At 43.3% G+C, this 24,778-nt stretch overlaps 3 protein-coding genes across 3 annotated transcripts; 2 read left to right on the top strand and 1 right to left on the bottom strand.

Annotated features, from left to right (window-relative positions):
• Positions 1-4: 4 nt before the first annotated feature.
• On the top strand, positions 5-2,322 carry LOC122770935 (neoverrucotoxin subunit alpha-like; the record flags this gene model as incomplete). Its single annotated transcript, XM_044028169.1, has 4 exons — positions 5-192; positions 278-451; positions 1,281-1,327; positions 1,417-2,322. Coding segments are annotated over 4 exons (951 nt in total), but the record flags the coding sequence as incomplete, so codon positions are not given.
• Positions 2,323-3,287: 965 nt separating this feature from the next.
• On the top strand, positions 3,288-11,552 carry LOC122770651 (3-oxo-5-alpha-steroid 4-dehydrogenase 2-like). The gene is made up of 5 exons (XM_044027622.1): positions 3,288-3,650; positions 10,346-10,509; positions 10,613-10,714; positions 11,018-11,168; positions 11,243-11,552. Exons 1-5 carry the CDS (start codon positions 3,346-3,348, stop codon positions 11,307-11,309), a joined length of 789 nt encoding a protein of 262 aa, XP_043883557.1. The 5' UTR covers positions 3,288-3,345; the 3' UTR covers positions 11,310-11,552.
• A 1,954-nt stretch (positions 11,553-13,506) lies between these two features.
• On the bottom strand, positions 13,507-23,334 carry chchd10 (coiled-coil-helix-coiled-coil-helix domain containing 10). Its single transcript, XM_044027362.1, has 4 exons — positions 23,211-23,334; positions 15,448-15,676; positions 13,904-14,045; positions 13,507-13,681 (listed from the first exon to the last, which is right to left on the bottom strand). The coding sequence occupies exons 1-4, from the start codon at positions 23,252-23,254 to the stop codon at positions 13,662-13,664; spliced, it is 435 nt and encodes a 144-aa protein (XP_043883297.1). The 5' UTR covers positions 23,255-23,334; the 3' UTR covers positions 13,507-13,661.
• Between the last annotated feature and the right edge of the window lie 1,444 nt (positions 23,335-24,778).

The following is a 24,778-nucleotide window of genomic DNA, read 5'->3' as shown; positions in this document are numbered from 1 at the left end:
TTTTTTTATTTACATCAGGTTGAGTCAAACCCGTTTGTCGGAGAAAAGCTGTGAGGATTTGTCGTCAGTCCTCAGCTCTGAGTCCTCGAGCCTCAGAGACCTGGACCTGAGTAAGAACGACCTGCAGGACTCAGGAGTGGAGCTGCTGTCTGCTGGACTCAAGAATCCACACTGTGCCCTGGAGACGCTTAGGTCAAGATTCTGCTGCTGATCCACATCTGTAATTTATCTGACTTCAACATGATGTCATAAGGTCTTCTCTGTGTGTGTCTTTCAGTCTCTCAGGTTGTATGGTCTCTGTAGAAGGCTGTTCTTCTCTGGCTGCCTCCCTGACCTCTAACCCTACCCACCTGAGAGAACTGGATCTGAGTTACAATCATCCAGGAGTTGTAGGAGACAAGCTCCTGTCTGCTGGACTGAAGGACCCACACTGGAGGCTGGAGAAACTCCGGTAAAGACAGAACGACAGACTCAGTTATGGACAAATGGACTGACTTGGGTACGGACAGTAGGACACTCTGGTATGGATAGATGGACAGACTCAGGTATGGACAGCTCATCCACCAGGACACCTGGGTGATTTTCTTGATGAGCTAGACACCTTGCTCTCCTCCATCCCTGAGCATGACTGTCCCATGATTGTCGTGGTGATATGAACATCCACTTAGACAGTCCCTGCTGTTCAGACTTCCTATCGCTGATGCACTCCTTTGAGCTGCAGTGGGTTCACAGCCCTCCAAGAGCTTGATCTCATTCTGAAAGCCCACCTCCAGCTAAACCCCCCCCAAACTGAACTGCTGCTCTTCCCAGCCAAACAATACATCATAACATCGGCATTAATATCAATTCCCTCTCTGGGACCTTCTAAAATGGAGAAGAAACTTGGGTGTCATGATTGATGACCAGTTGACCTTTACAGATCATGTTGCTTCTGTCACTCGGTCATGTGGCTTTGCTCTATTCAGTAGCAGAAAAATCAGACAAATCAGACAACAATCAGAAAAAAGTAGAAGAAGTTCAAGACTTCTTCTATGTAGCTCATTCCTCTTTTAAGTGGCTTTGGATAAAACATCTGCTACATGTTTACATTTTATTGTTAATGGACAGGTGGACAGACTCAGGTATGGACAGATTGACAGACTCAGGTATGGACAGACTCAAGTATGGACAGGTGGACAGACTCAGGTATGGACTGATTGACAGGCTCAGGTATGGACAGATGGACAGACTCAAGTATGGACAGATAAGCCTGAAGTTTCCTTCCTTTTTTTCTCCTCCAGACTGGAACACATTGGCGAACAGAGACTTAAACCTGGTCTGAAGAAGTGTGAGTGTTTGTCCATCACAGATTGTCCTCATATATATGTTCAGTGATTGGTCACTGATCAGCTTTAACTCTTGTGTTTTCCTTGACAGATGCTTGTGACCTCACAGTCGACATGAACACCGTGCACAGGAAACTGAAACTGTCCAATGACAACAGGACAACAACGTCGGTGCTGGACACTCAGTCGTATCCCGATCATCCTCACAGATTCCACTCTTGGCCTCAGCTGCTCTGCAGCGACACTCTGAGCGCTCGCTGTTACTGGGAGGTGGAGTGGGCGGGGCGAGTGAATGTGGCGGTGACATACAAAGGACTGTGTCGGCGGGAAGAGAGCGCCGCCTCGCGGTTGGGACGAAACAACCAGTCCTGGAGTCTGATCTGCTCCGATGTGGACGGTTACTGTGTGTGGCACGATCACAAGAGGCAGACGTGTCCTCTCCCACCCTCACCCTCTCACAAAGTAGCTGTGTATTTGGACTGTCCTGCCGGGACTCTGTCCTTCTACAGCGTGTCTGGGGACGCGCTGATCCACCTACACACCTTCAACACCAAGTTCACCGAGCCGCTCTACCCGGGGTTCGGGTTTGCGTACGAATGGCCTGGTTCTTCTGTGACTCTGTGTTCAGTGTAGCAGGGATCTACGTGACATGTATGTCACCGAGGTTTTCTGATGTGGTTGTGTTTGTAAAAACCAGTTCAGGTGAATCCACCAACATGCTTTTAATCCACATGCAAGAATGAATAGCAGTTGGTGGTTTTTGTTCCTATTGGTGTTTTTTGTATATAGATAAAAACTGTGCTTCCATTCAATCAAAACCAAGGTATTGACTTGTTTTCTTTTTTTGATATCGGAGAGTCTTTGGTACTTTTACGTTTCTCACACAACAGGACCGTGATCAGGTGTTGGTGATAAATAGCTTTATAAATTGAAAGGTTGAAATTATAGTTTTTATTTGGGTGATACTGACTTCTTATTATCCAGTAGAGTGTCTGATTGGGATGCACAAATTTAATTATATTAACCTCACAAACTCAGAGCCCCCCATGTGATCTCTGGCACCCCCCCAAGGGGGGCTTGGACCCCAGGTTGGAAACCATGGCTATAGAGCGACTGCGACATTCTATATTATGTTGACTCAAAGTTCTTGTTTTCACCACTAAATGACTCAAATTATAGAAAGAAAATATTGAGAATTTCACAACAACAACAACAACAACACAGGTTCTGATTTTGTATTTTTCAAATTTTGTAAATGTATATAATGACATAAACATGGACATGAAGTCAAATATAAATATAATATGAGGGAGCTACAGTATCATCATTGGTTGAATTGGTTCATAGGTGATTCACTCAGTCATCATGGAAACTGCTGCATTTAAAAATGACTTTTGTTTTCTTTATTCTTAAAAATAAAAACAAATGCTTCCAGTTTCCTGTCGCAATGTTTCAATAGAATTCATCTCTGTTTTCTGATAATTCCGCTCTGTTTTTGACATTTCTAACATCCCACTGACGCCATAGGACCTCTGCTCAAAGCTCCGCCCACAATGTTATGTAAAAATCCTTATAATAGTCCTGCATTCCATTTATATCGGACGTCAAGAAGTGTGAGTGGCGTCGTCTCCGAGTTATAATTATCTTTCAAAAACATATATACCACTGAAATATACCACTATACTACTAATATACACCTATATTTAGTAGTTTACTACTAATCATAGCAGTATACTTCTAAATATAATATATAAGTTAATTTATATATTATTAGTTATTTAAATATAACTTCATTTATTCAAAAATCTCTCCCTCTCTCTCCCTCCTCCCGCTCTCTCTCTCCTCCCTCACTCTCTCCTCTCTCTCTCTCTCTCTCCTCTCCTTCTCTCTCTCTCTCTCCTCCCTCTCTCTCCTCCCTCTCTCTTTCCTCCCTCTCTCTCTCTCTCCTCTCTCTCTCTCTCTCTCTCCTCCCTCTCTCTCTCTCTCTCTCTCCTCTCTCAGTATTGATCGATAGTGATCGATGATGCCATGTTTGGAGTCTCCAGTGTTTTACCTCAGTTGGTCTCTGGTCGTCGGGGGCGCGCTCTACTTTTGGCAGCAGACGCGCGTGCACACGCCGTACGGTCGTTACACGTGTGAGCGCACGCGCTGCTGTTCGGCCAGACTGGGCTGGTTCCTACAGGAAGTTCCGTCTCTGCTGGTGCCGCTGCTGCTGCTGCTGCTGCTGCAGGAGGAGGAGACCGGGACCAGCCCCGGGACCAGCACCGGGACCAGCACCGGGAGGACGCTGCTGCTCTGCACCTTCATGCTTCACTATTTCCACAGGTCAGAGTTTGTTCAGTTCCATTTAAACAAAGACAAGATCAGCTGACAGCTCATTACTATACTATAGTGTCCAGCTGGACCAGGACCACTGACCGTTGATGTTCCACATGATAATGAGCTGCTGCACATGAAGATCATCATCAGATCTGGACCTGAACAGAACCAGAACCTGGTGCTGTCACGTGGTCACTGACAACACGAGGAGAATGTTACAAATACTCAATAAACTCTGCGTCAGTTTGCGATGTCTACGTCACATGTTCACGTCTTTGTCTCTCCCACACCAAACCACTGATTTAAGGGTCCGTGTACTTTTTACCGTTCGTTTTTTCGTTTAAATCAATTAACGAGAAAACGGAAATACCATCGTTTTTCGTTTTGAACCATACACGAAAAAAACTAAATTCAAATAAACGCCCCGATTTTGTTTTTTTGGCTATTTATTTTTGCCTTTTTTCCTCAGGTGACCCAAAAGTAAAAGCAAATACTTCAAAATAAAAGCCAAGAGGATAGTAGAGAAACAAATAATAGCCGATTAGATAGATAGACAGACAGACAGACAGATGATTAGTGATGTTTACCCTATTTCATCTGGTATTTGTTGGTTTATCTGCAACATTTTTAGACCTGCATGCAGGGTCGGCTCTTGGCATAGGCGATATAGGCGGTCGCCTAGAGCGCCATCTGCTGGAGGGGCGCCCCTCCAGCAAAAAAAAAAAAAAAAAATTTAAAACAATGAAAATAAAAATGATTTTCTATTCCCAGTCGCCCTCATTTGTGTGTTCTCTCTTGAAAAGAGCATCAACGGTGAAGTGTCTAGGCAGGTGTCATTTGATGATAGATGCTTTTCCTGCAAGGAAGTCCAGACGTGTACAATTTTAGTTGAAGTGAAAGACACGCTGGAAAGAGTTACCTGAAAGTTTGTTGTTGTTGGTTGCTGTAATTCAATACTTGAAAGTTGTGATTTTTTGCTGTTTGCTGTTGTTGTTCAAATTAAACATGTGTGATTGTTCATTTGGCTGGTGTAATTCGTGTGTGTGTGTGGGGGGGGCACCGGAGAGCAATCTCGCCTAGGGCACAAAATTAGGTAGAGCCGGCCCTGCCTGCATGTATTATACATAATAACACATGCATAACACAATAAGGACATTTGGTGTCTTCTTAACAAACACCTTCAGTAGACCTGGCTTCATTTACCACATAGTGTGTTTTTTGCACTTCATCATCATCATCATCATCATCATTCACCCTCGGCTCAGATATAAACCTGCATGTCTTTCTGTCCTAACACTGCTGTCATCTTTGGCAGCTCACATCAGTAATCTTATGTAACGTAAGTTATTTAGTCAAACACATGACACTGTGAGTGAACACTGTGTCACGTGGAGTCAACTGTATGACATTGTATCAGCCTGGAACATGGAGAGCACAGCTACTCTCCCTTTACACTGCAGTGTATTATAAGACCAAACAAATATGTTATACAACAAGTAGAGTTTCATTGTTTGTGTGTATTCAGCACATGTGTTATATATATATATGTGTTGTATTTATCTTTAGGTAGGGACTGCAGATGTAAATTAGCCCAAGGCTAACTCTGGTGTAATGCATCAAATGGTGACATTTATGTTTTTAATTGCACATGGTCCCTTTCAAATCAAATCAAATCATTACCTCTATGAACCTCTGGAAATTGGATTTGATATGAAATCTTAATTTCATCAAAACTAAAGACCAAGTGTCTATTTACTGGTTAAGAAACATTGGTAAGAATACACATATCGTGCTCCCTTCAATCTTTGGACAGCATAAATACTGTAGACATCAATTGAAAAATGAGCAGGTGTCGCACTGTATCTGAACGTAAATATCTACAGGTCTGAAATGGTCCAAATAAATAATACATTGTTATTTTGTGATGCTGAGAAGATGACAGCAGTGTTAGGCCAGAAGGACATGCAGGTTTAAATCTGAGCTGAGGGTGAATGATGATGATGATGATGATGATGATACAGTGATGAAGTGCAAAAAACACTATGTGGTAAATGAGGCCAGGTCTGTGGAAGGTGTTTGTTAAGAAGACACCAAATGTCCTTATTTATTGCTGCACATCAACACATCCTCTTCCCTTCATGGAGGTATGGCTGGCTCTGAAATGATAAAAACACGCAGATAAAACACATGCAGGTGTAAAAATGTTGCACATAAACCAACAAATACCAGAAGAAATGAATATCATTCAATACATCTGTATCCATAACCTGGATAATTAACAGGCCTATGAGCAAACCAGGCATACAGTTAAATACGCTCATACTGCCACCTACTGGTAGTGAGGGTAAACATCACTAATCATCTGTCTGTCTGTCGGTCAGTCTATCTATCTATCTAGCTGTCTATCTGTCTGTCTGTATCTATACAGCTATTATTTGTTTCTCTACTATCCTCTTTGCTTATACTTTTGGGTCACCTGACTTCCTGTCCTTCACTTGTTCCTCAGAAGGAAAAAAGGCAAAATAAATAGTAAAAAAAAACAAAATCGGGCCATTTATCTGAATTTGGTTTTCTCATTTCTTGTTTTTCTGTTTTCTCGGTTTCTTGGTTTAGGGTTTGGTGTGATGTTAAATCAGCGGTTTACTCTATAGGGTTTGGTGTGATGTTAAATCAGCGGTTTACTCTATAGGGTTTGGTGTGATGTTAAATCAGTGTTTACTCTCTATAGGGTTTGGTGTGATGTTAAATCAGTTGTTTACTCTATAGGGTTTGGTGTGATGTTAAATCAGCGGTTTACTCTATAGGGTTTGGTGTGATGTTAAATCAGTGGTTTTACTATAGGGTTTGGTGTGATGTTAAATCGGTTTACTCTATAGGGTTTGGTGTGATGTTAAATCAGTTGTTTACTCTATAGGTTTGGTGTGATGTTAAATCAGCTGTTTACTCTATAGGGTTTGGTGTGATGTTAAATCAATCAAATCAGTTGTTTACTCTATAGGGTTTGGTGTGATGTTAAATCAGTTGTTTACTCTATAGGTTTGGTGTGATGTTAAATCGGTTTACTCTATAGGGTTTGGTGTGATGTTAAATCAGCTGTTTACTCTATAGGGTTTGGTGTGATGTTAAATCGGCGGTTTACTCTATAGGGTTTGGTGTGGGAGAGACTGGTTTTTCCTGCTGTCTGACAAATCCTGACATTCATGCCAGCACATGACTCTGATGAAACTTTAACTGACAACATGTGAGCACCAACACAATGACAGTGACTGTAGAGGATGACTGTGTGACTGTGTTACAGAGATACAGGTGTCAAATGACGTTAAATCTGAATAAACAACATTACATTGTTAAACTTAAACTTAATATATTAGTATTTTTTATATATATCTTCTCTGGTCCTTTGCCCAATGTGACCAGTGATGACATGTATAGCCGCATGTCGTCATTCAATCGCTGGTTGTCCAGAAAACAACATTGGGTTTTTAGATAAGTGGCAAAACTTCTGGGGGAAACCTGGTCTCATGAGGAGAGACGGCGTCCATCCCACTTTGGATGGAGCAGCTCTCTTATCTAGCAGCTTAGGACATTTTATTAGAAACACATGACAATCCAGAGTTGAGACCAGGACACAGAGTTGCAGTCTTTCATGCTTCTCTGTGCTTCTTTTATTAAAAAACCCATAGAGACTGTGTCTGCCCCTCGACCTACTGAAGTAAAAACTAAAGTAAATAAAGTAAATAAACCAATAACAAACAGAAGAGGAGTTAGACATTCTAACTTAATAAAGATTAATACCAAATAATACCACTTTTAAATGTGGACTATTAAATATAAGGTCATAAATGATCTAATTTCTGACAATTGTATTGATTTATTCTGTGTAACTGAAACTTGGTTACATGAAGAAGATTACGTTAGTCTAAATGAGTCAACTCCGCCCACTCATGCTAATAAACATATTCCTAGAAGCTCAGGCCGAGGAGGAGGAGGAGGAGTAGCCATTTTTAATACTAGATTATTAATCAATCCCAAGCCCAAACCAGGACGTTAAAAAGGCCAGGCTGTTTCTGTTTGTGCAGTTTTGGCGCCCCCTCGCATTTAACTCGCTGTTGGAATCAATAGGTTTTATTCAACACGTTAATGAACCAACTCATTGCCTTAATCACACCCTCAACCTTGTTTTAACTTATGGTATTGATATTGATAACTTAAACATAGTTCCTCAAAACCCTCTCCTTACTGATCATTATTTACTCACATTTAATTGTACAATAATGAACTACAATAACATAAATAAGAAATACTGTCTGATAATAATATGAATACATTCAAAGAGACAATGCAACCTTTATTTAACTCGGTGCCATATGTCAGTACATCTGAAGGTACCTTTTGTGATTTTACTCCCGCCCTCATAGATAACCTTGTTGAACGTACAGCAGCCTCACTGCGTACTACATTAGATTGTGTTGCTCCTCTGAAAAGGAAAGTGGTGAATCAGATGAGACCATGGTTTAACTCCAATACTCGTGCTCTTAAACAGACGTTACGTAGATTAGAAAGAAAATGGCGTTCCAGTAACCTAGAGGAATTTTACATAGCCTGGAAAGATGGTTTTGTAGCTTTTGTAGCTTAAAGTCCTACACAAAGCTAGAGTTGCCTATAATAAGAATAATCATAGGTTTGTTTTCAGCACTGTAGCCAGGCTGACACAGAGCCACAGCTCCACTGAACCATCTATTCCTTTAACACTGAGCAGTGATGACTTTATCAACTTCTTTGTGAATAAAATAACATCAATTAGAGAAAAAATGGATCATCTCCTCCCTCATATTGGGACTGACTCATCTTTTAGCACAAGAGCTTTAGAGTTAGACAGTTTCTCCACTATAGATCTCCCTGAGTTAAAGGGGACATATTATACCCTATTTCCCCCATTAAAATACTTCCCTGGTGTCCTAATGAACACGTCAGTGACATGCTTTGGTCAAAATACCATAAGGATGAATAATCATAAATCAATAATCCTGCTAAACCCGCCCCTTTCAGAATGCTCGGTTTTCGTGCATGGTCCCTTTATATGCAAATGAGACACAGGCAAACACACACCCACTTCTTCCAGGGGGTTTCTGATTTGTCCTCTTTACAGCGCTCACTCGCTCAGCTCCATTCCTCTCTCCCCCTCCCTCCACTAGTTCTCTGACAATATCAACATGGCAGCGTGCGCAGAAAACAGCGAGAGTGCCGTCACAGGAAGAGACGTCCTACATAAGGATCGAGCCGAACACTGTCCAACTGTAAATCAGTTAAAAACACTTAGGGACAGCACCACTGATCGCCAGCGGCGCGCGGCGAGCTGAATAAACTGCTGCTGTATGCGACTGTATCAGACCAGAGACTGTATGCTCTGGAGCTGGTGATCAGTGGTGCTGTCCCTAAGTGTTTTTTACTGATTTTCACAGAGTGCAGCACCGCTGAGCTGCATAAACTGCTGCTGTATGTGACTGTATCAGACTGAGTCTGTGCTCCGGTCATGGAGGACGTACTGAACAAATATGTTTAATTAGGACGTGTCAGAATGGTCAGTTATGACCTCTATGTGATCTTTTCTTAACAATTTGTGTGTTTGTACGTCGGTGAAATACGTCCCCTGACTAAATACAGCGACCGCTGGCCGCAGTCTGATGTGAAGTGGTGCAAACACATGAACACACGTTTGCTGACTTTATCCGGCACATTAGCTTCATATATAAAATCCTCTGTAAAACACTGTGCTCCACTGTGCAGCCACCAACAGCACACTTGTCCCTCCGTGTTGACATAATACCGCTCTTCCTCCCTCGCCTGCACTCTCGCAGGGACAAGGTGGAGCTAAGGTGGAGCTCGCGAAGTAAACTTACTGGTGGGGCGGTAACATTCGCGGTGAAATGCGCATGCTGCCGTCATAAGCGCAGGGAATTCAACATCGAGCGTTTTATCGCCTATACTTACACTAAGGGGAAACCTGGACCATCTCTTAGTTATGCTGCTATAGAACTAACTGCTGGGGGATTTTCCTGTGGTGCACGCACATTCACTCTCTCACACTCAGGATATGATTATGACTTTTTATATGTCATTGTCTCTTTCTCTCCCTAGTTTGTGTCTTTCCTTCCTTCCCTCTCTCTCTCTCTGTATTCTCATCATGCAGGTTGCGGGATCAAGATCCAGTTTTCACCACCTCTCCGCTGTCCCCCATTTTTCCTTTCACCCCAACCGGTCGAGGCAGATGACTGCACATCTCTGAGCCTGGTTCTGTCAGAGTTTTTTCTCTCCACTGATGCCTAGTGTTTGCTCATTGTGTGAACTGTTGTGTTTCTCTGCTCTCTTTGATGTTGTCTATGTACAGACCTGAGATCATGTATGTTATGATTTGGCGCTATACAAATTGAATTGAATTGAATTGAATTGAATACGAGAGGTCCCGGAACGCAGGCAGGCCAAAACCAAGAGGTGCCTTCCTGTTCCAGCACAAATCAGAAGCATCTCTGAAACATTGCAGTTTAGAGGGATATGCATTACCATTAGACACACACACACACACACACACACACACGCGCGCTACTATGACAATATAAAATAAAATTTCAAGTTTTTTTTTACCTCAGTGACCTCAGTGACGTTCTGACCTCAGTGACTGAAGTCAGCGATCTGTTTGTCAGGAGTTGTATCTACGCCTTCCTGACCAGAGGAAGGCCCCTCCCCCTGATGACGGTCGTCCAGGCGGCCATCTTCTGCTCTGTGAACGGATTCCTGCAGAGTCACCACCTGCTGCACTGCACACACTTCCCTCACAGCTGGAGCAGCAGCGCTCGGCAGGCTGGAGGTCAGTCCAGTCACGTTATCAGCTTCACCCCACCACATTCCAGAGATGTCAGCTTGAGACCTGTGTCCCCCCTGAAGACATGTCCTGTCCTGTTTACCTTCAGGTTTCCTTCTGTTTGTCGTCGGTCTGAGCATCAACGTCCACAGCGACCACATCCTACGCAACCTGAGGAGACCTGGAGAGGTGGTCTACAGGATCCCCCACGGTACTAAGACCCAGATCCTCATTCACACCAGATCCTCATTCACACCTGATGCACACCAGATCCAGATTCACACCAGATCCTGATTTACGCCACATCATGATTCACACCAGATCCTCATTCACAACAAATCCAGATTCACACCAGATCCTCATTCACACCAAATCCTGATTCACACCAGATCCTCATTCACGCCAAATCCTGATTCACACCAAATCCAGATTCACACCAGATCCTCATTCACACCAAATCCAGATTCACACTATTTGAACAGGGTCAAACTGGACTTCCTGTTTCTTGTTGTAGGTGGGATGTTTGAGTTTGTGTCGGCTGCAAACTTCTTCGGGGAGATCGTGGAGTGGTGTGGTTACGCTGTAGTGACGTGGACCTTCCCTGCCTTCGCCTTTGCGTTCTTCAGCGCCTGCTCCATCGGGCCCAGAGCGTTCCACCACCACAGGTACGTCACTAACTGCTGAGTCATGTTCTGTCCCAGACCCAGACCTCAGGATCTACTTCCTATCTTCTCCACAGAGACTACCAGCAGCGGTTTGAAGACTATCCTCGCTGCAGGAAAGCTCTGATCCCCTTCATACTTTGACCTTGAGGTGGGAGGAGCCTGAGGTGGGAGTAGCCTGAACGTCACCACAGCGTTCATGTTTTTACGGCATGAATCAATGAATAAACTGGGACTGAACGGACACTCACCCTCTCACATTTCATACCAATAATTACGATGTCATAGTTCAGTGGTGAGCACATGAGGAAGTGCCCCGCCCTGCTGGCTGCCATTCATACTGCATGTGTCCTCAAAATATTAATAAAAAATAGATTTGTTTTTTTATAGTGGACAAAAGTGATTCAGTCACCTATGACCTTTAACAGTACACCCTTCCATGAGGGTGTCCTCTCCATGGGGATGTCCTCTGTCCTCTGGACTGGGTGGCCACCATGACCATTCACAGAGGACACACATGGACATTGTGTTGTTTCAAAAATGACAATGAAGCACAGTGGCCTACATGAGTGAAAGAGTGTATCCATGTTTAAATCATGGATACAATCTTTCACTCCTCACAGAGACTTTCATCTTGGGATGTCCCATCTTGAAGTGAGAGTGTTTGTCAAAGAAACACTGCGAGAGACGTCTTTTCAGTGTTCAAGGAAATATACTGTTAATACAAACTAATAAGACAATTAGGCCGTAAGACCATATATAAAATAAAGTGCTCCTCAAAGTGACACCTTCAAGTATGAAAGAGAGAGCGATGCAGAGACAGGCAGACAAAGGAAAGAAGGAGAGCAGGGATCAGTTGAGTTTAAATAACATTTAGTTGTTGTACTCACGTATGCTGAGACAAAGGCTGCATGGACCCTGACCCTGAGACAGAAAGCAGAGGTCAGATATGCTCGATTCATCCTCTACTGTCTCTTCTAGAATTAAAATAAGAACTATTTAAGAAACTCACAATGAAAGAAAAAGAACGCACATGAACTCAACATCAAGGAAAGACAAACATTCAACCCAAATATGCCCTAAGGGGAGAGAACGTGAGGCCAGGTGAATCAATGAGACGGCATCATTTATGTTCACAAAATAATACAATCATAGATAGTTGCATTCATTACAGTCACTCTGTAAAAGTAGTAGACTTTACACATAACACATAACAACAGTATACAGAACAGTGAACTCACAAATGTGAAGAAGGCCTGTGAACATCCCTGTGGGACGGAGCAGCCTTAAAGAGAAGAGTTTGACAGACAAAACAAAGTGAGTGATACACATCAATTGCATTATAACAGGACTAATGACTAACAGGTGTGTTATACATACAGCTTGACAACATGTTGAATGGCCCTCCTCAAGATAAAGATCAACAACATAAACCTAACAATGATTCATTCACTAATATTACATAATAATCACTGTAAGCTGGACACCAAGTCTACTCATAGTATTATTTGAAAACAAAGGCTATAAATGCAGTTGTTTCACACACACACACACACACACACCTCCTCAATCTGTCCTTGCTCCTCTCCTCAGTCTCCTCCCTCCTCCTCCTCTGAATCCACCTGAACAGGTACTTGCATGTGTCACTCCGACAGCCCTGTGCACTCGATGGGACTGCTTCTGCACTTGATGATGATGATGATGATGACGCTGCAGCGGTGGAACGTGTTGTAGCAGCTAATAGTTCCGTAATTTTAGTGCATTTTGCTGCGTCAACTTTTAGGCTTTTGAGCCTTTTTTCCCTGAGTTTCGCTGCGACCCCCCCCTCATGCTTTTTATCCATAATTCGTTTGTTCGCTCCAACTCCACCGTTACGCCGTAACTCGAATAGCAAAATGTGATTACCTGGAAATAAGGGAGGGGAGGGCTGAGAACTTTCACTGGACTAGCTCAACGTCCTTCAAGAAATTCAAATCAAGAGCCGCATTTCGCGTCTCAATTATCGTCACGGGCGATAAAAAATATTTATAAAAAATACACTTTTTCTTTTGGGCCGGCACAAAAATATGCGTCGGCCCCCGGGAGCAACTCCATAGGAATAAATGGCGCCAAAGGGGCGGGGCTACATCCACTTCTTCTTCTCTAACCCTAATGCCTCATGTGGTCACTTTGTGTCACTGAGGTAAATCTGAAGTGAGGATTTCAAACACTGAAGTCACTAAAATCAGACATTAGGCAGCAGTGGATCAACAACTCGTGTGTGTGTGACGTTAAAATCACTGATTTTCTCTGTGGACTTTGGTGTGGGAGAGTGAGTGGTTTACAAACTTCACCACAGACAGAAGGTGTAACATATTTATTAAAGGTCACATTAAAGGTCACTGTTCAAAGGTGGACACACTTCATGAAAATAAATAGAACCAAACGTTTCCCCTGAGTTCACATTCATGTGATCATCTCATGAAACTGGATCACATGACAGCTGTGGCCCCTCCTTCACACTAGTGATGTCACACCTACAGAGGAGCAGGGAGAAGACTTCAACATGGCTTCAAACGATGACACGCAAAGTATTTATTTACATTTAGCATTTGTTTGTATCACAACTTTTGCACATTTTGCTTAAATTTGGAACATTTCTCTAACATACCGACACTAAAGAACATCAGGTTTAATTATGAGGAAAAATGTAAGAAAACGGAACCAGTGAGCTCCGCCCATCATTGTCACACACTCACCATGGGAGAACTTGCACTGTTTGAGCGCCTCACTGAACCCCTCACACAAAGTCAGGTCACTCTGGTTCACGGCACAGTCCAGGAACTGTTTGACCTCAAAGTGACATGGACCGGGCTGAGCAGGAGCCACTCGTGGCGCCTCCTGGTGGTAAGAAAAACAAACAAACATACACAGGACTCCATTAAAGCACATTCACGATATCTCCATGACGACAATGACTACGCCTGAACAATTAATCAATTTAAGATCAAATTTGTAAATTTAAACGATGAAGAAACACAAGAATATTTTACTTCCTTGAAAGTCAGTTTTTGCAGTTTAAGTTGTAAACTGAAATTCACTCAAATAAAACTTGGTCAGGAAGGGCCACACGGTTGCGCAGGGGTTAGCTCTCTTGCCTTTGCAGCAAGTCTGGACGCATTCCTACCAAAGACGAAGAGAACGATGCTACGGCTCACTCGTACGTCTGGTTTGAGCGGCTTGCAGCTGAAAGGCCCGTCAGGACAGGGGAAGTCGAGGTGAGTGGGGCTCAATACTCCACCTACTGGTGGGGCAGAAGTTCAGTTCACGCATGCCATAATCGCATAAGGTCCGCACACGCTGCATACAGACCAGGTCCTTAAGACGAGTGAGCTGGTCAGGAAGATCAGGTTCTAATCGGACATTTTTATAAAGTCTAAACAAGGTCTTTGACCGACAGATCACCAGAAATAGTCGGTCTGGGTTATTCAAACGCAGAAAGTGACCACGGATAATGTCAGTTGAGACCAGAGTTTACGCTAGATGAATGTCCTGCTCAACTAACCAGAAACACATTACGCCGCGTCAGATCACTAATGAAAATAAGTGTGACGTATGAAAACACATGCGCGGCTCGGTCCAAATATCACGACGCTCCGTTTATGTCAGTTTGTGTCGGCGTTTCATTGAAGTCAAGTTCGGCTGCGATCTCATCAATCTCGTTACTTCTTCCTCTGTGAGACCAAAACTGAGTTTTGATTCAGTTTTGGAGCCAGAATCTGCGTTCACGGGCATTACGGTGGCGATCTGCCCCAGCTTCAACCAGTTGGGGTAGATTTCCCTGAAAGTCATTATGACTCCATACCCACACAGAGCTGTCATCGGTTGCTACGTGACCACATGATGACACGGGAAACACTGGACGAGATAAAATGAAAATACATTTTAAAGAAATCATTTTATAATTGGGTTCGCTTGTTAACGTATCTCATATCTGAATATTCATTTACGTACAAATCTAGCAACTTTCTGTCATAAACCTAAATACTACGAGAATGCACAATTCTGCCACACGAGTGAGATCCATCTAACTGTATTTACTGTGGGCGGAGAACCTCACACACACAAACACAGTCACAGAGCATTCTCCAAACACAACGCGAGGCCGGCGCTTTGAGATTTTAACCCTCTGGAAGGCGTTTTTTTTTTTTTTTAAAAGTACCGTTTCAGGTCCTAAAATTCACGTGACGCCGGCATTTACCGGCTAACGTAAACCCTGGTTGAGATACCGTTCACCTCTGACCTGTTGTGTTGGCTTGGCAGGTTCTACACTGCTGCTGCTGCTGCTGCTGCCACCGAACGCTCCAGTGAGGGCGCTGCCAACAACATGGCCCACAGCCGAGCCGACGGCCACCCCCGCCGCTGTGGTGGCCATCTGGGCCATGAGGCCCGGTCCCTGAGATGGAGTAGGAGCAGGAGCCAGGGCAGCAGGAGGCGGATGAGCGGGAGGCGGAGCATGAGATGGAGCTGGACTACAAACAAAACAAAAACAATGCAGTTTGTGTACATTAGAGGTTTAACAGGAGACGTCATCTACCATGAGAGGTTCAGAGAGAAGAGCTGCAACTAACTAATTAGTTGTTTGGTTCATTAAATGTCAGAAAATCTAAAACTGCACTAATATATTTTTATTATATTTGGAATAAAATTACAATTATTATCTGTAACAGTGTCTTTGTTACTATAATAGCTACAGAGTAACGTTGACAGTAAAGTAAGAGTCTGGCTGATCCCCGATTGACACGGAGCATCAAAGTCAAGGAACTCAAGTAAGTTTTTGTTTTTTCATTTTTAAAATCGAGCTGCCTTCTTCAAATTGGATTGGATTGGCACAAGAATACACCAATGATAATGTAACTTCATTGGCCTTCAAGTGTTTACTTTGTGGGCACACTAGACACATGTCCGAGCCCCCATCTCAAAGTTTGTGTATATGTTAATATGATTCATGTAATCACATGAACAGTTAATTAAAAAAGAAACATGACACATTACAAGTTATAATGTCAAAACTTTATTGTAAAAATGTGATACATGTCACGTTGTCCAGCAAAGCACTGTGGTAGATTCAATCCAGAGGGTCAACAACTGGTATGACGAGTTTGGTGTGGATCACTTTGGCTCACTGTGCATCTGTGAGCGCCACAGTCAAGTGGAATGGCTCGGTTTGGTCCAGTACAGTATGGCACATACTTTATGTTTCCATTAGGACTAGTACCAAAGTCTTTGACACCCTTCCCTTTGGGGTACCAAAGTACAATGGTACGGTATGGTCAGGGTCTGGAGCTGCTCTACAGCTCCACCCACGACAGTCAGCTGATTGGGCGACAGAAAAACGTCACTCCCTTGTGATCAATGTAAATATCTTATGGAAGTCCAGACAAAGAGCCACAAACCAATCAGTGAAAAAAGAGCTGCTGGATGCCCTCCATTGTTGTGTCGTATTCTTTGTCCTCCCACCTACGACGTCATGCTACACGACCGTCAGGCTCATGTTCTCAGTCGAAACGCATTATCTTGGAAGCACAAAGCAGACATTCCACCCTCTGGTCATCATCAACAGACTGGTATGCGCTGGAGCTTCACAGAATAAGATGGACCAAGATGGAGCTTGATTGAAGATGGTTGGTGTCTCCATTCCAGGATGTGTCTCTGGTGACACTGCTGTGGCTGGAGAGGGCAGTGGATACCATAACGTTGCGCTCTTTTGTAAGATGACATAGTGTGAACAGAGGCCAAAGGTTTCAGGGTCTGGTTAGACACTATTACCAGGAGCAGACATACTCCACTCAAGGGAAGTATGAAATGGGTTGGACATGGTATGACTGGAGCACTACCGTGATTGTGGCTTACAGAGGCCAGGTGATAACTGCAGGTACAGGAACAGACTCAGATGGAGATGATGTGGGAACCAAGGCATGCATATCTGGAGTAGCACGAGTTGAATTTGTTGTGACAAGGTTGTTGTCATGGTAAAGAGAGGAGCTGCATCTACCAGAGGCCGAGCAGGGTTCTGCTGCTGCAGTAAAGATCGCTGGGCAGTAACAGGCTAACAATCGAGTCAACTTAAAGGGCTAAAACTAGCCACTGACCAAGGTAATACACAGGAAGTTCCGTCGGTACTTCAAAGGCAGTGAAGTTTAATACCAAGCCCAACAAATCTGTTCCCTTCTGGATTTGATCATCAGTTGCTTCTTTCCTTTTTTCAGTCCTCTCTCTCTTGACCAGCCATGAGAAAACTATAAATCCTCTTGAAGCGATTTTCTTGGTTTAGACTCTTCACTTCATCAACTGTTGTCCTCAGCAGAAACATGACTAGCAGGTAAAGTCTCAGCAGCAGTGTCGACCTCTGGGCAGGCTTCATCTCCGTCAGCAGCAGGAAATCCACGAGTGTCATTGTCATTTAAGTTTTTGGTGGGTGTTCTCTTTTTGATCAGCCCTGAGAAAAATCCGCAAAAGCATTTAAAGCAGTTTTTCTTTGTTTTGACATCAGTAAAACACGTGTTTTCTTCAGTACTAACACATTCCTCAGCAGAAACATGACTAGCAGGTAAAGTCTCAGCAGCAATGTCGACTTCTCGGCCGGCTTCATTTCCATCGGCAGCAGGCAAGTCAGCCACAGCAAACAAATTAGTTGAAATATCATTAATGCTACCTGTAGGTGGAGGTTTCTCAGCAGTAAATGATTCATCAATGCGTTTGTTTCCCTTGAAGAGGAATGAGAAAAATCTGCAATTCCACTTGAAGCAGCTTTTCTTGGTTTTGGCATCAGTAAAACCCGTGTTTTCTTCGGTATTAATGCATTCCGGAGCAGAAACAGGACTCGCAGAGACAGGTAAAGTCTTAGCAGCAGTGTCATCATGTGAGCAGGCTTCATCTCTGTCACCAGCAGGTGAGTCCGCCACAGCCACACCTGTAGATGGTGGTTTCTCATTGGTAGAAGAGTCATTAAAGATATCAGTGGAGGACTTGGTGGTTGATCCCTTGAACAGGCATGAGAAAAATCTGCAATTACACTGAAAGTAGTTTTTCTTGGTTTTGGCATCATTAAAACCTGTGTTTTCTTCGGTACCAGTACATTCCTCAGCAGAAACAGGACTAGCAGAGGCAGGTAATATCTTAGCAGCAGCGTCATCGCAGCTGACCTTAGCACCATCAGAATCATCAGGGAATCCATTATCTGAAGTAGTTTTAATGCTAGCTGTTGGTGGCTCTTTCTCATTGGCGGATTTTCTCTTTTTGAACAACCGTGAAAAAAATCCACAGATGCCCTTAAAGAAGCTTTTCTTGGTTTTAACGTCATTCAAACCGGTGTTTTCCTCGTCAGCACCAATATATTCCTCAGCAGAAGCGTGATCAACAGACGCAGGTAAAGTCTCAGTAGCAGTGTCGTCACTGTCGAACTGAGCTTGAGCCTGACCACCATCAGAAGCATCAGGGACTCCGTGATCTGGTGGCTCATCTGTGGGTGGCTCATTGGTAGAAGAGTCATTAAGGCTTTTGTTGGATGATTGCTTCTTGAATAGCCCTGAGAGGAATGTGCAAACCCTCTTATAGTACTTTTTCTTGGTTTTGACTTCAGCCAAACCTGTGGTTTCTTCATCAGTACCAATATTGTCCTCAGCAGAAACATAGGCCAATGTAGCAGGAATGTCAGGGGATCCAATATTTAACATACTTTTAAAACTAGCTATGGGTGATGGTTTCTCATTTGTAGAAGAGTCAACACTACTTGTGCATGTTCCCTTCTTGAATAGTCCAGAGAAGAATGTACATAACCTCTTATAGTACTTTTTCTTGGTTTTGACTTCAGCCAAACCTGCTTTTTCATCTGTATTACCAATATTGCCCTCAGCAGAAGCATGACTAGCGCCGACACCTGGGCTAGCTACACCTCTGTCAACAGCAGTTGTGTCATGATTTGAAATACTGTTGGTGATATCTTTGGGCAGCGGTTTCACTTTTTCATAAATGGCATCACTAGGAAAGTGATTCCAGGTCATAAACGGGTGCCTCAGAGCGTCTCGGGGAGTGATCCTTTGAAATGGATTTACATTCAGCATCTCTTTAAGAAGGCTTACAAACGTCTGCGTGTCCTTCTGCTCGGCAGTGCCGGGGCGAGTCTTCACAATGTCATCGAGACTGCTGAACTGCCTCGACAGTTCACCGCGGATCGGCTCGTGAGGATCATATTCACCGTGTGCGCAGATGCACGTCGTCCTCAACTTAAAACACGGGGAGTCAACTTTCTCAAAATAATTTAACACGTACAAGCCACTTTCGATTAAATGATCCGCAGGCTGACCGTGCCACTGCACTATTTCTTCCATTTTCCCTAATTCACACGTTCCCGAGTACAAGTCTTTCGCGAGGTACATGAAAGCAACGACACAGCCGAGGGCCCACATGTCTGAAGCCTCGTTCAAAGGTAGGCCCAGTGAGATTTCAGGCGCCTGGTACTCAGGTATATGAAGCATTTCACCGCCACGCAAATTTGAGACAAGGCAGGAGATGCCAAAATCAATCAGCTTCACCTGAAACGGTTTTTGCTTGTGATTAACGAGCATTATGTTATTTGGCTTGATGTCACCATGTATCAATCCTATGCTTTTGAGAGCGTTCATCGCCACCAGCATCTGTTGTGTGATCACTTGAACGTCGGACAGAAGCAGTGGCCCATCGCTCAAAACCAAATCGTCAATCGTCCAATCCAGTTTTTCAAATTCCAGAAAAATATGTCCATCGACCTCGAAATATCTGTTGAACTTGATGAAGTTGTTCTTGTCCGGGTCGAGGTCCTGGATTCGTTCGAGGTTGGCCAACTCTTCTCTGCCAATATAAGAGTCATAGCTCTGAATAGCCTTCACAGCCACCTGCTCGTCTGTGTCTGCTCGGATGCATTGATACACCATTCCAAAGCCGCCTTTCTCCAGGAGTTTGTCCACCTGATACCCGAGTAAACCCAAAAGAGCTTCAAAGTCTTCTTCACTCTCCTCGTCTACTGCCTCAGTACTGCTTGGTGACACACTCATCGTCAACCCGATCAAAGGTCACCAACTTCTTCCAGATTAATCATTGAAAATATTCACAAATCGTCGTCAGATTTGTGATTGTTTGATTCGTTTGGTTGTTGCATTCCATCATATTTGAAACGTCACATGACTCCTTCTAATAATTTACTGCTGGACTCTGTTCTTCTTCTAATAATAATTTAGCTGTACACTGAGAGGTGTAATGCTGCCCTCTACAGTTAAGAGTTCTTAACCACAGTTGTTTACACTGCTGCAGACGTTTCTCCTCCTGTTCTTCCAATCCTTTCTCCTCTCAAGTCTGGCGTTATGACATGACGGAGTTGGCTTTGATGGTAGATCAAAGGCAGAAGACTGACAACGTCTTCGTTTTGGTCTTCACCATCGGATCCTGGGCACAGACTGGAAAAGGCCCAACTGTGGGCCCCTTCAAACACAACAACCCCACACTCACGCACACATAAATCAGCAGCAGTACCAAGGTTACGCAAAAGAAATGCTAATAATTGTTACGAATATTTCGGTCGACCACGAGCTAAATGTTCTTTTTGTCAGGCAACACCTGCATGATATTACTACTACTACTAATAATAATAACAATAATATGATTGAGGGGCCGTGATGCGTCTACAACTGCACAAACCTGAGAACTTTAAACCTTTTCATTATAATATTTATATGTATTTTTAAATGATGCACCAGGTTAAACTTTGGTCAGTTCTTTAAAAATACCTTTCAGAAGCAGGCACAGTTGTCATGGAAACTCTGAATGAATCAAATCAAGATCTTTTTTTTCCCCAAAATATGTTAAATGATTTTTGATTTTATACAAAACAAGGCACAACAACAATTTCAGGGGCGACACCCCCAAACAAAAGACTGCCCCGAAACAAACAAATAACAAAAAACAAACTCACAGATACAATCGTCACTCAGGTAAAAACATCAGACAAACACACGTCACTGAAGTTGTATTCTACATAAACCCTCTGATAAAGACAGTTGAAATATCCACTCTATACTATAAGACATGAAAGGTCCTCATGTTCTATGAAATACATGTAGCATGCACGTCAAGTAATCAAGTGAAACATATTCAAGTATGAACTTATGACGGGGTCTCGTCTGTTATCCAGTTCAGAAGTATGCACTTTCTCGCACGGAATGTTTCCTTTTATATTTATCGTAATGAGGCCGTTTGCACGCATGCGGCACGATATTCAAAATCCACAGCTAAGATCTTATTGAGCTCCTATAATGAACCAAAACCTCTGTATTTTCCAACAGGACCAGATGCAATGAGTGAGATTAGCTATCTTGAGACAAATAGGCGAGAGATCAGCGTCGAACCTCTGGCGTTGTGAGGGAGATACGTGAGCTCTGTGTAGAATCTTGAGTTGTAGCTTTAACTCTATTACAGACACTTAAAGCCCACATAGACCGGAAGCTCCAATTAACGCTGCGTTTGTGTGTGTATCTGCGTCATTACCTCGTTTATGAAACCCTAAAGTTTCAGAACAAACAGTTCAGCCACTGCTGAGAAAATAGTGTTGTATTGTTTTCCTGGGCTCTGCGAAGCGGATCGGCACTTCCTTAATTTGATGTCGTCATCAAAAATCCTCACCACTCCTCTCACCACCGTAGCGCCTCCTGGTGCGGGCACTAGTCCGGGCACATCCGGTTGCGTACATTCAACCGCAGAAGAAGAAGAACTACTCTCATTGTAGCTGCTGAGATGCAGAGCATCCACCGTGCCAGAGGGGGAGCTGTGTATCTAAGAGCTGGCCTATCTATTACGTCACTTCCAGGTACCTGGCCAATCACAGGACAGTGGGAAAGATCTCGTTGGCTGGCCAATCACAACACAGTCCACATTCTAGGGGTGTGGTTTTGGTCTGAAACAGCGCGGCTGACAAGAGCGTCAGTGAGGAGATATTTTGATCGGCTCGTTTGCAGCGATTAGGAGGTTTTTAACCATGAAAAGTTAATATATGTAAGTAGACCTCCATAACTAACATATATGTGTGATACAAGCATTCTATGTCACCTTTAAAGCTCTTGCACTCTCACAAGCATCATGCCATTGGTCATTTGTAATTTCTACATTCAGTTGGCGAGGATGCTGATATGACTCTCTGTTGCATGTGTGATGCTGTGGAAGTGTGTGTGTGTGTGTGCGAGGACACGGGGAAACATGTTCACTACAAAGTCAATCCAGCCTCCGTCACCTACGGTAAAAAAAGATCACTCTTTCATCGTCTCTGTTATCGCATAAGTTTCCCTTTTGAAATCGCACCATGCCCCGCCCCTCGAAAAACCCCACCACGCCATGATGACTACCAGTGCTGTGAACTAAGGGCCTGTTTTTTTTTTTTTAAACATATTAAAGTGACATGATTGAATGAATGAATGAATGAATGACTTTTTCAATTGAACTTAAGTAAACCACACTTAGTGCTTCACTTTGAATATGAAAGTTTAAAATAAATCTGTGATTTATAAGTGCCCTCTAAGGTTAAAAGGTGTCTGGTTTGGTGTAAATAACTATATTAATATAGGGGTCTACCAAGGGCCACAAGACTAGAGGGGAGCCTTTGTAAAATTTGTAAGATTTGTAAAAACTGCCGGTAGGTGGCGTTAGTGGGTCTTTAAGCCGGTTAACCTTCTGCAGCGTGTGTGTGCGTGCGTATGTGTAAGTGTGTGTGTCAGTGAGAACCAGCAGTGTGTGCGTGCGTGCGTGCGTGCGTGCGCGCGCGGAATACAACTTGTAAACCACCGGAAACTAAACCACAGGACATTCTGTCTGCTGGTCGCGTTCTGTCACCACTTAAAAGAACTTTCTGAGAGTTAAGACCTGGTTTTAGGGTCAGAATGAGGTTCTGGTTACGGTTCAGTGAAGTCGTCTCGTTGTCATGGTGAAGTTTATGGGATACGTCGTGTACGCAGACGTGTGTGTGTGTGTGTGTGTGTGTGTTACCTGGCTGGAGCAGCAGAGCGGCTGCTGCGGCTTCCTCTCGCCATGTTTCACTCGCTTGTTCTCGGGTCACCTTGATGACAGACGCCGCTGCAGCTGCTGGTTCTCACTGACACACACACACACACACACAGCAGACGGTTAAGCAGCTTAAAGACGCACTACCGCCACCTACCGGACTGGAGTCGGGCAGTTTTTACAAATCAAATTCAGGCCAGAATTCTGACAACATAACCACCAGTGGCGATTTTGGTCTGGAGAGGGTTCTGGTGAGGCCATGCAGTAAAATCTTATAATGCAGAAATCCAGAAATAACACATATTAGTCTCACAACAAAAACACAGCAGCAGGTGATAGACGGGACCACAGCAGCTGAATCATGGCATCACACAAACCATGACAATCTGATGACATATATTATCAAATATCAAATACTCAAGATCCAAACAACAACATGACAACAATAACTACGAGGGTTGCCATGGTCACACCGTTTTGAATCCCCCAAACCTTTCAACAACATGTCATCGTTGATGTGTGTAGTACAAAGTGGCGCGTTTTTTTTATGTCAGTACAACAATAGCAATCGGATGCTCATTTATGTAGGTTGCAACTTGCCAAAATTCAAAATCTATAACATCTTTCCATCAAGTTTCGTGAAATTCGATGAAACTGAATTTTGCCTCTGTTTTCACCTTATGGGGCACTATAGAGCCCTTGAGCAACGCATGGGTTCGGGACCTATGCCAATATCACATTTTCACCAGACCTGATCTCCATGCCAAGTTTCAGGAGTTTTTATGCATGAGAACCCCCACAGAAATGACCGGAAAGCCACGGATAGAATAATAATCTGAAGGATTTCAATAGGTTCCTCGCACTCATGCTAGGAGCCGTCCCGGCCCCTGCCCTTCGTGGCTCGGGCCCCAACAATGCACGACTCGTGGCATGAACAACGCACACCATACACACACACCCACACACGCATTACAGAAATTCTGAACGCCATTTTTGACACAGGAAAACATAAAAGCTTATAATCCTCCCCTGCACAGCAGTGCCCCCTGGTGGGGCACGGCCTCTAATGCAAAGAAGCCGCTTGAAACCACATAAAATTAATAATTATAAAAATAATGACAACGATAATATAGATATAATACAATTATCACAATTATATGATATTACGCTGAAAGTTCAGAGAATTGTGTTTTTTTCAGAAAGAAACATTTAAAGATAAATAATTATAACACATTTAAAAAAATGTAGAGTAGAAGATATAGAATGGAAATTAAATAACAATGAATGTTGTGCAATTTGGTCAACGTTAGGGCTTATTTATGAAAAAATAAAGTTTATTAATGTTTGGACCAGTTTGTTTATGTGTAGTTTTTTTTCTGAAATGTTGGATGAATATTTAAATATAATAAAAACATTTGTCACCAGAACAGGAAATAATAACTTTTAACTTCCACAGAAAGTCTGCAGTCTCACCAGCAGGTGGCAGTATATCGAACAATGAACTGTGTCAAACACGTGCTTCTGTGCTCTCTGATTGGTCTGTGTGGAGGGGG

Source organism: Solea senegalensis, linkage group LG6 (assembly GCF_019176455.1).
Source record: "Solea senegalensis isolate Sse05_10M linkage group LG6, IFAPA_SoseM_1, whole genome shotgun sequence".
NCBI lineage: Eukaryota > Metazoa > Chordata > Actinopteri > Pleuronectiformes > Soleidae > Solea > Solea senegalensis.
The sequence above is the reverse complement of the archived record's forward strand: the minus strand, read 5'-3'. Positions and strand labels throughout refer to the sequence as shown.